The 12,942-nt window shown below is 40.9% G+C and overlaps 1 protein-coding gene across 1 annotated transcript in view; it reads left to right on the top strand.

The window, feature by feature from the left end:
- The window catches only part of DTWD1 (DTW domain containing 1), a 32,515-nt gene extending 20,789 nt beyond the window's left edge, over positions 1-11,726 (top strand). The window contains exon 5 of the mRNA XM_027554048.1: positions 7,792-11,726. Coding sequence (XP_027409849.1) covers positions 7,792-7,859 — 68 coding nt within the window. The 3' untranslated portion in view covers positions 7,860-11,726. The remainder of the gene's footprint in view (positions 1-7,791) is intronic.
- Positions 11,727-12,942: the final 1,216 nt, after the last annotated feature.

The following is a 12,942-nucleotide window of genomic DNA, read 5'->3' as shown; positions in this document are numbered from 1 at the left end:
TAGATTTAATTTGTGCCTCAGGCTCTCTTTTCTAGAGAAGCCAGGTGATGAGGAAAGCAGATTAAAGTATTGCATGAATGAAGAGGTTTGATAAAGTAATTGGGGTTCTCCCAAATATGGGGTCTGCTGGGGGGTGAAGGTCTAGAAAACTTCAGTGGAAGTGGATTACAGAAACATTCATTAACTAGTTCAGCCTGAGATGCTCCAAGTACTCACAGCTTAGTTTGTAGAAATGTGCATGTATTGCACAAAGCAGTCTTCTGATTTCCTTAATCTTTCTAGTAGCCCTTTGATTTCAGTTGAAAGGCATCTCTTTAATCCCTTCAGAGGTTGTACAAAATGAGTGTATAGTTACACCCTTTACTTGTCTTTCCCATGTGTATGCATGTGTGCTCAGTCACTCAGTTATGTCTGATTGTAGCCACGTGGACTGTAGCATTCCATGCTCCTCTGTCCACTGGATTTTCCCGGCAAGAATACTGGAATGGATTGCCATTCCCTATTCTGGGGGATCTTCCTAGGGATTGGACCCGCATCTACTGCAGTGGCAAGCGATTTTTTTACCTTGAGACCATGGTGATGGCAATACCCTGAATTTGGTCTTTGTCCTAAAGCTATATTTAATGATTCAGCATTTGATTTGGTGAAAACAGTTTCATTTTCCAGCCTAGACTCTATATTCCCTTTTAGTAATATTTGTATAGCCACTTCCTTATGTTTGAATTCGTCTTTCTGTTAGAATACCTTATAAATTGCAGTTCATAGCAGCCAGCTTATTCTTTCAAAATTCTGCTTCTAAGTCTCACTTGATGCCATGAGTGAATTAGGTACATTTTCTGTCTTCTGTTACTGCTAGTGATAATTTTACCAAATTTTTGCCTCCAAATGCTGACAGAAGACCCTTAGTGAAGAGTTTGGCCAAACTCTTAGTAAGCCTGCAATGAAGACCACCAGCCAAAAATCACCACTCATCAATAACACTTAGTGAAAGCCTCCAAATTAGAAAGAGGGGCCCAGTTAACAAGGAGGGGAGGAATCCAAAGGAAACAGAGAATGAAAGGAAAACTAAATATCTTAAAAAAAAAAAAAAAAAAGTACATTGTATTCACAGGACATGAATGGGATAGTGTGAAAATGTGCTTGCTGAAGTAAAAAGTCAATACAAGAGTTGGAGGACAAAATATGACATAATGAATAGAAAATTGTAAATTCCAAATACAAGTCCAACCTTAGTTTAAAGTGGCAATTGAAACTATAGGCTACCTGTTACATTGTATTTAATAAAAACCTTGAAGGGAAAGACATTTACTGATAGTGTGTATACTTAACAACAACCATTTGTTGTTAAGGAGAAAGTTAGGGATTATTTGTATATACCAGTTACCATAAATTCACAAAAAAGAAAGATTATTAGCTAGGTGGAATGAGTCTGTTCATACACCTAATCTATTAATTTACACGGACACTGCATATTCATGTTCAGTTTTTAGTGGGGTTGCTGAGATGGACCAAAGCGCTACTCCACATTGTTTTTAACCATGTTTCTTTTTTTTTAGACTTGAGAGAATAAAGATTTGAGAGAATAGCATAGAAACATGTATGTTACCAATATGTAAAATAGGTGACCAGTCCAAGCTCGATGCATGAAACAGGGCAGTCAAAGTTAGTGCACTGGGACAACCCAGAGGGATGGGGTGGGGAGGGAGATGGGATGGGGGTTTGAGATGGGGGGAAACATGTATACCCATGGCTGATTCATGTCAATGTATGGCAAAAACCACAATATTGTTAAATTTTCTTTCTTTTAAATGGAGCATAATTACAGTATTATGATAGTTTTTTATATACATCAACATGAATCGGACCCAGATATACATATGTCCCCCCCATCCTGAAACCCCCCTCCCCTTTTCCTCCCTACCCTATCCCTCTGGGTTGTCCCAGAGCACTGGCTTTGGCTGCCCTGTTTCATGCATTGAACTTGGACTGGTCATCTGTTTTACATATGGTAATGTACATGTTTCAATGCTGTTCTCAAATTATCCCACCCTTGCCTTCTCCCACTGAGTCCAAAAGTCTGTTCTTTACATCTGTGTCTCCTTTGCTACCTACCCTGCATGAAGGATTGTTGGTACTGTCTTTCTATATTTCATATATATGCGTTAATATACAGTATTTGTCTTTCTCTTTCTGACTTACTTCACTCTGTATAATAGGCTCCAGGTTCATCCACCTATTAGAACTGACTCAGATGCATTTTTTTTATAGCTGAGTGCCAGAGTCCAGCTCCAGCAGCCAGGGAATCAACCTGAAGAGATGGGCGGTGTCGGCAAGAAACGAGGCAGCCTCTCAGTTTTCTTGGATTGCCTATTTGTTTCAAGCTTAAGATTCTCTTTTATACTTTTACAAAAGCATTAGCTCAGAGGTTTGACATTTTCAGTTCCCCCTGACCCAGATTTTTTGTCTCCATAAATCATTGTTGCCCCTCAAAAGGAGTTCCTGCCTCAGCGATTTTCTTATCTACTTCTTCTCATGTGTCCTTGTGAATACACTGTAACTCATGCTAATGTTTGGGCTGCATACCACATTCCTCAGTTTATTTCTTATCTTTCTAAATCCTGTTGCCCCTAGTATCCTAAGCTCACTGTTTCTTAAAAAGGGCTTCTAGCTATTAATATCTCTAAAGTTCCTAATCTCTATAAGCTATAGTAGAATATGCTAACATTACAACATTCCTTAAATCTTTAGTTTCTAACTATTTTAATTATTCCTAAGCCCTAAATTCAGCAAACTCCTTTGCCATAAACACTTTCCTCACAAATAGGCTTCAGATAGCAATCCCTCCCATGGCCTCAAGCTGCAGCCTACATGCTTATCCTGGAACACTCTTGCAAAAGCCCTTGAACAAATGTCAATGATAAACTTTATGAATTATTCTTTGAGCACAGCTGCAGAAGGCTTTGTGCCGTCTCATGCTCCTCTCAAGAACAATAAGCACCTTAATATTCTTTTCAGTCAACTCAGCTGAGGAGACGAAAAAACAAGTCAGAATTACAAGGCCTAACTCCTTCATCCCAGGTCCATGCCTGTGGGACAAAAAGAGGGAGTTGGGGCTGTGCCTCTATTTTGTCAGTAATGCCTAATGCGGCCCCCAACAGCTGAGTAATATTCCATTGTGTATATGTACCTTAACTTCCTTTTCCATTCATCTGTTGATGGACATCTAGGTTGCTTCCTTGTCCTAGCTATTGTAAACACTGCTTCAGTGAACATTGGGGTACATGTGTCTCTTTCAATTCTGGTTTCCTCAGGGTGTATGCCCAGCAATGGGATTGCTGGATTGTGTGGCAGATCTAGACTCAGTTTTTTAAGGAATCTCCACATTGTTCTCCATAGTGGCTGTACCAGTTTACATTCCCACCAACAGTGTAAGAGGGTTCCCTTTTCTCCACACCCTCTCCAGCTTTTATTGTCTGTGGACTTTTTGATGATGGCCATTCTGACTGGCGTGAGATGATACCTCACTGTGGTTTTGATTTGCATTTCTCTAATAATGAGTGAGTTGACTCATTGGAAAAGACTCTGATGCTGGGAGGGATTGGGGGCAGGAGGAGAAGGGGACGACAGAGGATGAGATGGCTGGATGGCATGACTGACTCGATGGACGTGAGTCTGAGTGAACTCTGGGAGTTGGTGATGGACAGGGAGGCCTGGCGTGCTGTGATTCATGGGGTCACAAAGAGTCGGACACGACTGAGTGACTGAACTGAACTGAATAATGAGTGATGTTGAGCATCTTTTCAAGTGTTTATTAGTCATCTGTATTTCTTCTTTGGAGAAATGTCTGTTTAGGTCTTTTGCCCACTTTTTGATTAGATTGTTTGTTTTTTTGGTATTGAGCTGCATGAGTTGCTTATATATTTTGGAGATTAATTCTTTGTCAATTGTTTCATTTCCTATTATTTTCTCCCATTTTGAAGGCTGTCTTTTCACCTTGCATATAGTTTCCTTCATTGTGTAAAAGCTTTTTAAGTTTAATTAGGTCCCATTTGTTTATTTTTGATTTTATTTCCATTACTCTGGGAGGTGGGTCATAGAGGATCTTGCTGTGATTTATGTCAGAGGGTGTTCTGCATGTGTTTTCCTCTAGGAGTTTTATAGTTTCTGGCCTCACACTTAGGTCTTTAATCCATTCTGAGTTTATTTTTGATGTGGTTTTAACCATGTTTCTATGTCATCACCTTGAGAGTCTGACAGCCACAATCTTATTTTATATGTAGTTATAGTAAATAGTATTCATCTCATCACATATTTATTATAGAATATTATGTTTGATGGAGAAAAAAATCTCCTTTACCTGTGCTGTAATTTTCACACTAAATACTTGGCGGATTAATTTAGTGTCTGTAACCTCATTGTCTTTATTCAGTAATTCTGCTGCTAAAATGAGTGAATAGCTAGTCAAAAAGCAACTCTTTGTTTTGGTCTTCTTTCTAAATGTCATTTCTAAAGTAAGCATGGAGTTTATTTTTTCCGCTTAAGGAGATCTCCCAGAAAGGCAAAGAAATGGAAAAGAGGAGGAAAAAAAAATAAGGACTACTCCATGAGGTCCTTTATCTAAGAGTACAGAGAGAATGAGAATCTTAAGGGGCAAGTTTTCTTTTAATCCCTAAAACTGGAAGACACAGGTTTTTAGAATTTAAAAAGGCAAAAACTGAGGCTTAACATCAAGGAATTGCAGAACACCACAGATACAAAGAAAATAACCATAGTTTTCAAAGAGAAAAGTCAGGTCTTACAAAGGTCAAGAAGCATGGTGTCAGAGGACTTCTTAACAAATATTGGAAAGTAGAAGACATTGGGATGATGACTAGAACTCTAGAGTATCACTCAGAACTCTAGTGAAAATGATTTGGGTTCTGTTTCCAGTCATATAATCAATGAAGTGTGAGTATACAATAAAGATAGACAACATCTCAAAAAACTTACCTCCCATATATCCTTTTTGAGATAAAGATGCTTAGCAAGATACTGGAGGATGTTTGCCAGCAGAATGGAGAAAGAAACCAAACCAAAAGGGAGGAGAGAGCATCAAAAAAGCAGCAAAGGAAAGTTCCAGGATTCTTCCACTCAACACAAATTCTTGGTTGTCCACTATGTGCTGTGTTCTTGTCTAGGTAGTGGATGTAGCATGTCAGTGCCTAGCACGTATCAATACATGCTAAGAAGGAAAGTAAAGCAGAGTAAGAGACAAACAGTGGCTGATGTAGGAAAGGGATGCTATTTTAAATAGAGTTGTGTGGGAAAATCTCAAGGTAAAGCCAGAGACCTAAATGAAGGGAGAAAGCAAGTCATGCAGATAACACAAAGAGTAGCATTCTGAGGAGAGGGAACAAGTATGTGCAGAGGTCCTAAGTCAGCAACATGCTGGGCATGTTTGAGAAATAGCAAGGAGGCCAGTTTAGCTGGAATAAGGGAACAAGGTAGAACAGGATCATAGTGGAGTGGGGATAAGGGAACACATCTTTAGTGCCTTGGAGACCATGGTAGATGTTTGGATTTTACTCTGAGGGAGATGTGAAGCCACTGGAGGATTTAAGCAAAGGAGTAACAAGATTTATTTCTGATTCCTTTGTGAAAAACAGACTATAAGAGGGTAAGAAGCTAAATTGGAAGATTAATTAGAATACTGTTTCAGTAGTCTATGTGACAGAGAAGGCAATGCACTCCAGTACTCTTGCCTGGAAAATCCCATGGATGGAGGAGCCTGAAGATGGCAGTCCATGGAGTGGCTGAGGGTCAGACACGACTTCACTTTCACTTTTCACTTTCATGCATTGGAGAAGGAAATGGCAACCCACTCCAGTGTTCTTGCCTGGAGAATCCCAGGGACGGGGGAGCCTGTTGGGCTGCCTTCTGTGGGGTCACACAGAGTTGGACACGACTGAAGTGACTTGGCAACAGCAGTCTATGTGAAAGATGGTATTTGCTTAGACAAGAACAATTGTAAAAGGAGAGTGGTAAGAGATGGTCAGATCCTGGATATATCTTGAAATTAGAAGCAAATGTGATTTGCAGATGGATTAGACTCTGGTGGCTATGGGGATGCATGAGATAAGGGGGATCCCCTTCCAGGAAAGACCCTTTGATGAGCTGCAGGGAGTGTGGAGGAAAGAGATTCTCTAGCTCTCAGCACTTCATCTGCAGCAGCTATAGAAGACACTGTACCTGAGATTATACCTTCCCTAGATCTGAGGACTAAGCACTAAGTGGGGATGTAAAAGCCTTGCCATTTCAGCCTAATGCACCACATTGTGTCAGGCAAAACTCACTCTAGAGCTTCCTCCTTGGCCGAATCTGCTTCTTCCCCTTCCCTTGACAAGTGTTCTCTGATAAACACCTGTAGCCCAAATTCCATCTCAGGATCTTCAGAGAACCCAACTGTAACATTTGATCCCAAGGGTGGTATAAGCTGCCAGTGAGGACTTCATCACGTGTGGCACATGGAAGGAACATAAGGAACCCCTGGCTCAAGGTGGCAACTTTTACAACTAGTAAAATGAGAGGGTTTACCTGTGGAAGAGAATGAACTAGTGAGTGCAGGGTATCAGGTATTTGAGACTCATGAAGGAACTCAGAGATTGAAGAATAACAGAATTGGGTGGCTAGATACCACTGATGCTTTATAGAAAGTGGGTCCCTTTAGTTGCATACAGAGCTTATCTGGAATGGAATAGCCTGAATGGCTGCACTGGTAATTGTCCTGGGAGAAGAAATACTGGAAGATCAACCGTAGGAAGTCTGGAATAGAGGCCCGTTGATGGACATATTGGCAATGAGTGTGAGCATAAACAGTGAGGGTCTTCGTATCACATGTAGCACTCACCAGAGTGCCTCCACTATTGAAGGGGCACTAAACAATAAAGAAGACATGAATAAATTGCTCAGTTGGCATCATCCATTCTGCCCCAGTCATTGGCCAATTGGTGCTGGCACTTGAGCACATGAATGGAGTGTCCACTGGGGAAGGGGTGAAGCCTGGACGTGGGATGAACTGATCAAGGCTGATTTAAGTCCTACTGACAAATGCCCAACCTACCAGCAATAGAAAGAAATGCTGAGTCCCCAATATGTCACTGATCCTTGGGACCAAGTGTCAAGTTGGCTATGTTGGGCCCCCTCCAACCTGGAGTAACTACCTGTTTCTTGTCACTGGATAATCACATATTCCAGATACGAGGTTGCTTTTCCTGCCTACAGAGCCTCAGTCAGTACCAGCATCTGAGTGTTTATTAGATTCACTAGCATGGGATCTCACATAATGTCATACCAAATTAGGGGACCTATTTTTCTAAAAAGGAAGTGCAGGAGTAGACCAGTATCCACTGATAATGTCACATATCTTACCACCCAGAAACTGCCAGCCTGATAGAGCCTTGGAGCAACCTGCTGACGCTATGGCTGAATACCAGTTCAGAAGCAATACTCTTTAAGAGTGAGGTGCCATACTCCAGAATGTATTATATTATTGGATCAAAGATGTTTATATGGCACTATGCTTCAGTACAAAAAAATATGGATCTGGAAGCCAAGGAGTGGAAGCAGAAGTGTCCCTTATCCCTTAAAATCACTTCTAATAACCCTTAAGGTGCCACTTGTGCTTCTTATCTTTACAACTCTGAAGGTCTTTGTCCTTAAAGGGGACACACTTTTTCTAAGAGTTATAGCAAAAACCCCTTTGTAATATAAGCTGCAGATGCCATCTGAGTACTTTGTGCTTCTTGTTCCCAGGGACCAGCAGGCAAGAAAAAGAGTCATCTTCTTACCTATCTCAGAAGGAGATGGAGCTCCTACTATGAGGTAGGAAGGAGTGAGTATGGAGCCCAAGTGACACACTTAACAAATTGTGACTGTCATGGCTTCCCAGGTGGCACTAATGGTAAAGAACACACTAATACTGGAGACATAAGAGACGCAGGTTCGATCCCTGGGTTGGGAAGATCCTCTGGAGGAGGAAATGGCAACCCATTCCAGTGTCCTTGCCTGGAGAATCCTATGGACAGAGAAGCCTGGTGGGCTACAGTCCATAGCGTCACAAAGAGTTGAACACGACTAAAGTGACTTAGCAAGCATGCATGAGTAGGCATAACAACTTCATCCTGAGGACTGCATGGTGGCAGAAACTCAGGCCCTTCTGGGAATGAGGGTTTGGGTCACAACACCAGGTAAGCCCACAACAGTAGCCAAGATGGAAGTGGAGGGTGAGAGAAATCTGGAATTGATAGTGGAGGAGGGAGATGACGAGTATTGATTGTATTCCACAGTCTTACTACAACAGTAGGGATTGTAGTTTGTCACACTAGCTTCTATCTTTTAAGTTCTCCTGAGGAAAAGAGGCCCCTTCAGTCTTATAGGAGCTGCTCCCTAAACATACATGGAGTAATAGACATTTATGGAGCAGGTGGTGGATTGATAGCAAAAAGACATGCTACCCAGATTCGTTTTCAAGAAAGGACTTGCTGCCTGGCTGCAAGGAATGAGGTCAGCTGTCAGCTTTTTGAGTCTGGCTCAAGTGCAGAGAGCCACTTTGTTTCAAGTCCTGCCCTTCCCACATCTGGTGACTGAGTGAGATCAGCTGTGTGCAGCTGCAGAAGTGACCCCAGCACACATGGGGAGCAGAACATATAAGCAGTCACACAGAGAATTGCAAGGAATTGTAAATAATAGTTATTAATTTTAAAACACTGCATTTTAGGGTGTGATTTGTTATTCCACAACAAATGAGAAGGAAATGGCATCCCACTCCAGTATTCTTGGCCTGGAGAATTCCATGGAAAAAGGAGCCTGGTGGGCTACAGTCCGTGAGGTTGCAAAACGTAGGATACAGCTGAGCGACTAACACTTTCACTTTCAACAGATGAGCAATTATCTGGAATGGTGTATAATCATAACAAAATGTAGAAACGTGGGTACCGGCTTTAAGACTAGGCAACAGGTAGGTATTGGAGAGTGGCAAGAAAAATGTTAATGGAGGCTGAAAGGTCAGTGTGGTAAAATATAGTTCCTCCACCTCTTGATAGCCACATCCTAACCCCCAGACCTATGAATATGTTACCTTATGTGGTAAAAGGGACTTTGCAGATGTGATTAAAGAACTTGTGTTTACTTTGGATTATCCTGGTGGGCCAATATAAACACAAGGATCCTTACAGTGGGAGAGGGATACATAAGAGGGAGTCAGAGTGATGCAAAATTAGGACTCAGCCCACTGTTGCTGTCTTTGCCGATGGATAAGGGGAACCACAAGCCAAGGAATGTGGGCAGCCTCTAGAAGCTGGAAGAGGCGAGGAAATACATTCCTCTCTAGAGCCTCCAGAAAGGAATATAGTTCAGCCAACATATTGATTTTATTCCTGTGAGATCAAGTGTTGTGTTTCTAACCATCACCGACTCAAGTTTGAGCAAACTCCAAGAGAGTGAATGACAGGGAAGCCTGGCATGCTGTGGTTCATGGGGTCGCAAAGAGTCAGACACGACTTCGTGACTGAACAACAACAGCCTACAGAACTGTATAATGGTAAGTTTGTGTTGGTTAAGACTGCTAAATTTGGTGTTACACAAGCAGGAGAAAAACAATACAAGTGGTTAGGAGACAATTAGCTTCGGAGAGTAGTGAACAAACTCTTAGTAGAGGATGGGAAAAGGCAGTAAGGAAATGATCAAATGCTGGAGAATGTAGGTCCTGAGTTATATGGTAACAGTACACTGGGAAATACTTTTGCCTGCCATAGCACAGAAGATAGAAAATGCACTTTATGGTGAAAGTGCCAATTAACTTTCTATAGCTTCTGATGATAACGCACAAGAAGAGAGAAATAAGCTAAAGTAGGAACTGTTCAGTTTAAAAGAAGTATTTAGAGGAAATATTTCCAACCCAGTGCTTGTCATTTCTTAGGAAAAAAGAAGAATGACTGGCAGAGCCAGAATCCCAGAGGGAGGGGCCAAGAAGCAAGGCGAGGGATGGATTAGGAAATCACCAGCAGAGGGAAGGACAGAACCACAGTCAAGCACTATCCTGTGCCCTCAGTGTAGGGACCCTCACAGCAATTTTAGTTTTGTGTCTCCCACTTCCCTGAGCCCCGTCTAGACTGAAGTGTTTGTGTGACTTTTCTTTTTCTTTCTTATTTTTAAGGAGTTATATTTATCTATTTAGGTCACATCTTGTGGCATGTGGGATCTTAATTCCCTGACCAGGGATCCAGCCCGCACCCCTGCTTTGGAAGGTGGAGTCTTAACCATTGGATCACAAGGGGAGTCCCTGTGTGGTTTTTCTATACTAGGAAATCTGGACTGAGAGAAGCCAATCTCAAATAGCTGCACCTGAGGAACAATACCTGAACTGTTTTTGACACGTCTGGACCTGATTTAGATGATGAGATGCTGAACTTGAATGAATGATGTCATGGGGTGAGACTTTTAGGATACCGGGTAAGTATAGTTTTGCACGTTAGGTGGGACAAGAATTGTAGCCAGAAGTTGGACAATGATAATTGTCAAAGATGGCCCCTAAATAATTCTTTCCCTATGTCTACAGACATAACTACTCTTTCCTTCAAGAAATGGAGTTCATTTTCCTTCCCCTCAGTCTAGGCTGGCCTTGTAACTTACTTTGACCCGTAAAATACAGACAAAGTAAGTCCTGACAGTTTCTGTTTTCATGTCATTGGATTCCCGAGCCATTATATTAGGATTCCATGCTGTCCTGCTGGAGAGAAGGACCATGTGGAGAATCCCTAGAGAGAGAGGCCATGTGGGGAAGAAGTGAGATGCCCCAGTCAATTGCATTTTCAAGGCTTCAGACACATAAGGGAGGTCTTGAACCTGCTAGTTCAGCTTAGCAACCATCTGAACGCAGCCATGTGAGTGGTTCCAGCCAACACCATTTGAAGCAGAATGACCAGCCAATTCACAGAAACATGATAGATTTTTAAATCATTTTTTAAGCCACTACATTTGGGGATGGTTTTTTATCTAGTAATAGATAATTGATAAAGCAGTCTTTTTGTTTATAGAAGAGACCTTAAGTGAAAGACTTAGGACAAAAAGACCTGTAGAGAACTGAGGGACTTTGAGGAGCCCAGCAGGTTCCTCTGTCCATGGGATTCTCCAGGCAAGAATACTGGAGTGGTGATCCATTCCCTCCTCCAAGTGATCTTCCCGACCCAGAGATTGAACCCTGGTCTCCTGCATTGCAGGTGGATTCTTTACTGTCTCAGCCACCAGGGAAGCCGAAAAGGTCTTACAGCCTCTTATTTATTCTAACCCTGTGACTATGCTTTACTGTTGGTTCTTTTGGCCTTTGTCTTTGCTTTGAGATCATTTATGACGTTGCAAATATTTTTCTAGCTGATAAAGTTGGAAATAAAAAATGGTAGAGAATACTTCACAGGCTTCTGGTTGTGCTAAAAGTTTATAAGAAGATATGGAATATGAGATATTTTTATTATAAAAAGGTTTGAAAAGTTAATATTACATTTTTAACTTGAATATACATTAAACTTAGAGGTAATATGTTTTGTTATTAAATGTGTTATAAATATTTATGTTATTATAATACAGTACAGTCATAAGAAGCATCTATGAACATTTAACAGGTACACTTCCCTGGTGGCTCAGGTAGTAAAGAATCTGCCTGTGGAGACCCGGGGTTCGATCCCTGGGCTGGGAAGCTCCCCTGGAGAAGGGAATGGCAACCTACTCCAGTATTCTTGCCTGGAGAATTCCATGGACAGAGGAGCCTGGCTGGCTACAGTCCATGGGGTCGCAAAGAGTCCGACACAACTGAGAGACTAACAATTTCACTCTCATGAACCTTTAATAAACAACTGTTAATTTCTAAAGCAGACACTGTGAGTGAAAGTTCTGGTTAAATTTTTAGAGTGAACGCTAACTATTAGCTTAAGAAATAAATTATGTTTGTCCTATATGAAAGTGTTGATTCCAACTGGTTCTCTGCTGGGAATTCAAAAAAGCAACTCAAATATGTATGAAAGCATATTTTATTTACTCTTGAACACCAATACGATAATGTTTACAATCTTATTATCAAGAGCAGTGGTTTCTTCCAACACATGTATATCCTTGCTGCTGCTAAGTCGCTTCAGTCGTGTCCGACTCTGTGTGACCCCATAGACAGCAGCCCACTAGGCTCCCCTGTCCCTGGGATTCTCCAGGCAAGAACACTGGAGTGGGTTGCCATCCTTGACACTGCTGCAAATAGACTCAAATCTTCTAATTATTGATGACTCCTTTTTCTTTAATTGATTACATACTTTGAAATTTTATAGCTACCTTGAATCTTAAGAAAAAATTGCTTTGTTACTTTCAGGGCTTTTTTTAAAGTCTAATGGATTGGAAAGATAATGGAATTTTTTAGAGTCTAGATTTCTTCTATTTTCAGAGAAGATTTCCTAGTCTTTTTATCACTCATTTTAGAGGATTTGTTCCACAGAGATACGTTGTTAAATGTTTGCTATTGTAAAACCCTTTTTTCCTTCAATTTCTCAAGTAAACATTGTACAAACATTTTAGGAAACTCTAGAGAAAATTTTAATAACACCTAATAAATTCTTATCTAGGAAGGAAGGTAGGAAAGAGGGAAGGAAAACACGGTGAACCAAGTAGCCTAATGTTTTATAATCTTAGGGTTGGGAAATTCTTTTTTTTTTTCTTTCATGATACATTTCCCTGAGAACATTTGAAACAACAGAAGTCTTTGTTGCTTTTGGAAAATACTTTTGTAAAGTTAAAAATATTTTCCAGATTTAAGTCTGAACACCTCAGTTTATTTTCACAATGGGAATTAAGAAGCTTTTCCAAAAGTAAATTAATTTTATTTCTTAAATGAAATCAATGTACCAAGATATTTAAAGCTGGAACATG

The sequence above is a fragment of the Bos indicus x Bos taurus genome, chromosome 10 (assembly GCF_003369695.1).
Source record: "Bos indicus x Bos taurus breed Angus x Brahman F1 hybrid chromosome 10, Bos_hybrid_MaternalHap_v2.0, whole genome shotgun sequence".
NCBI classification, from domain to species: Eukaryota; Metazoa; Chordata; class Mammalia; order Artiodactyla; family Bovidae; genus Bos; species Bos indicus x Bos taurus.
This window is presented reverse-complemented; position numbering and strand designations above follow the sequence as displayed.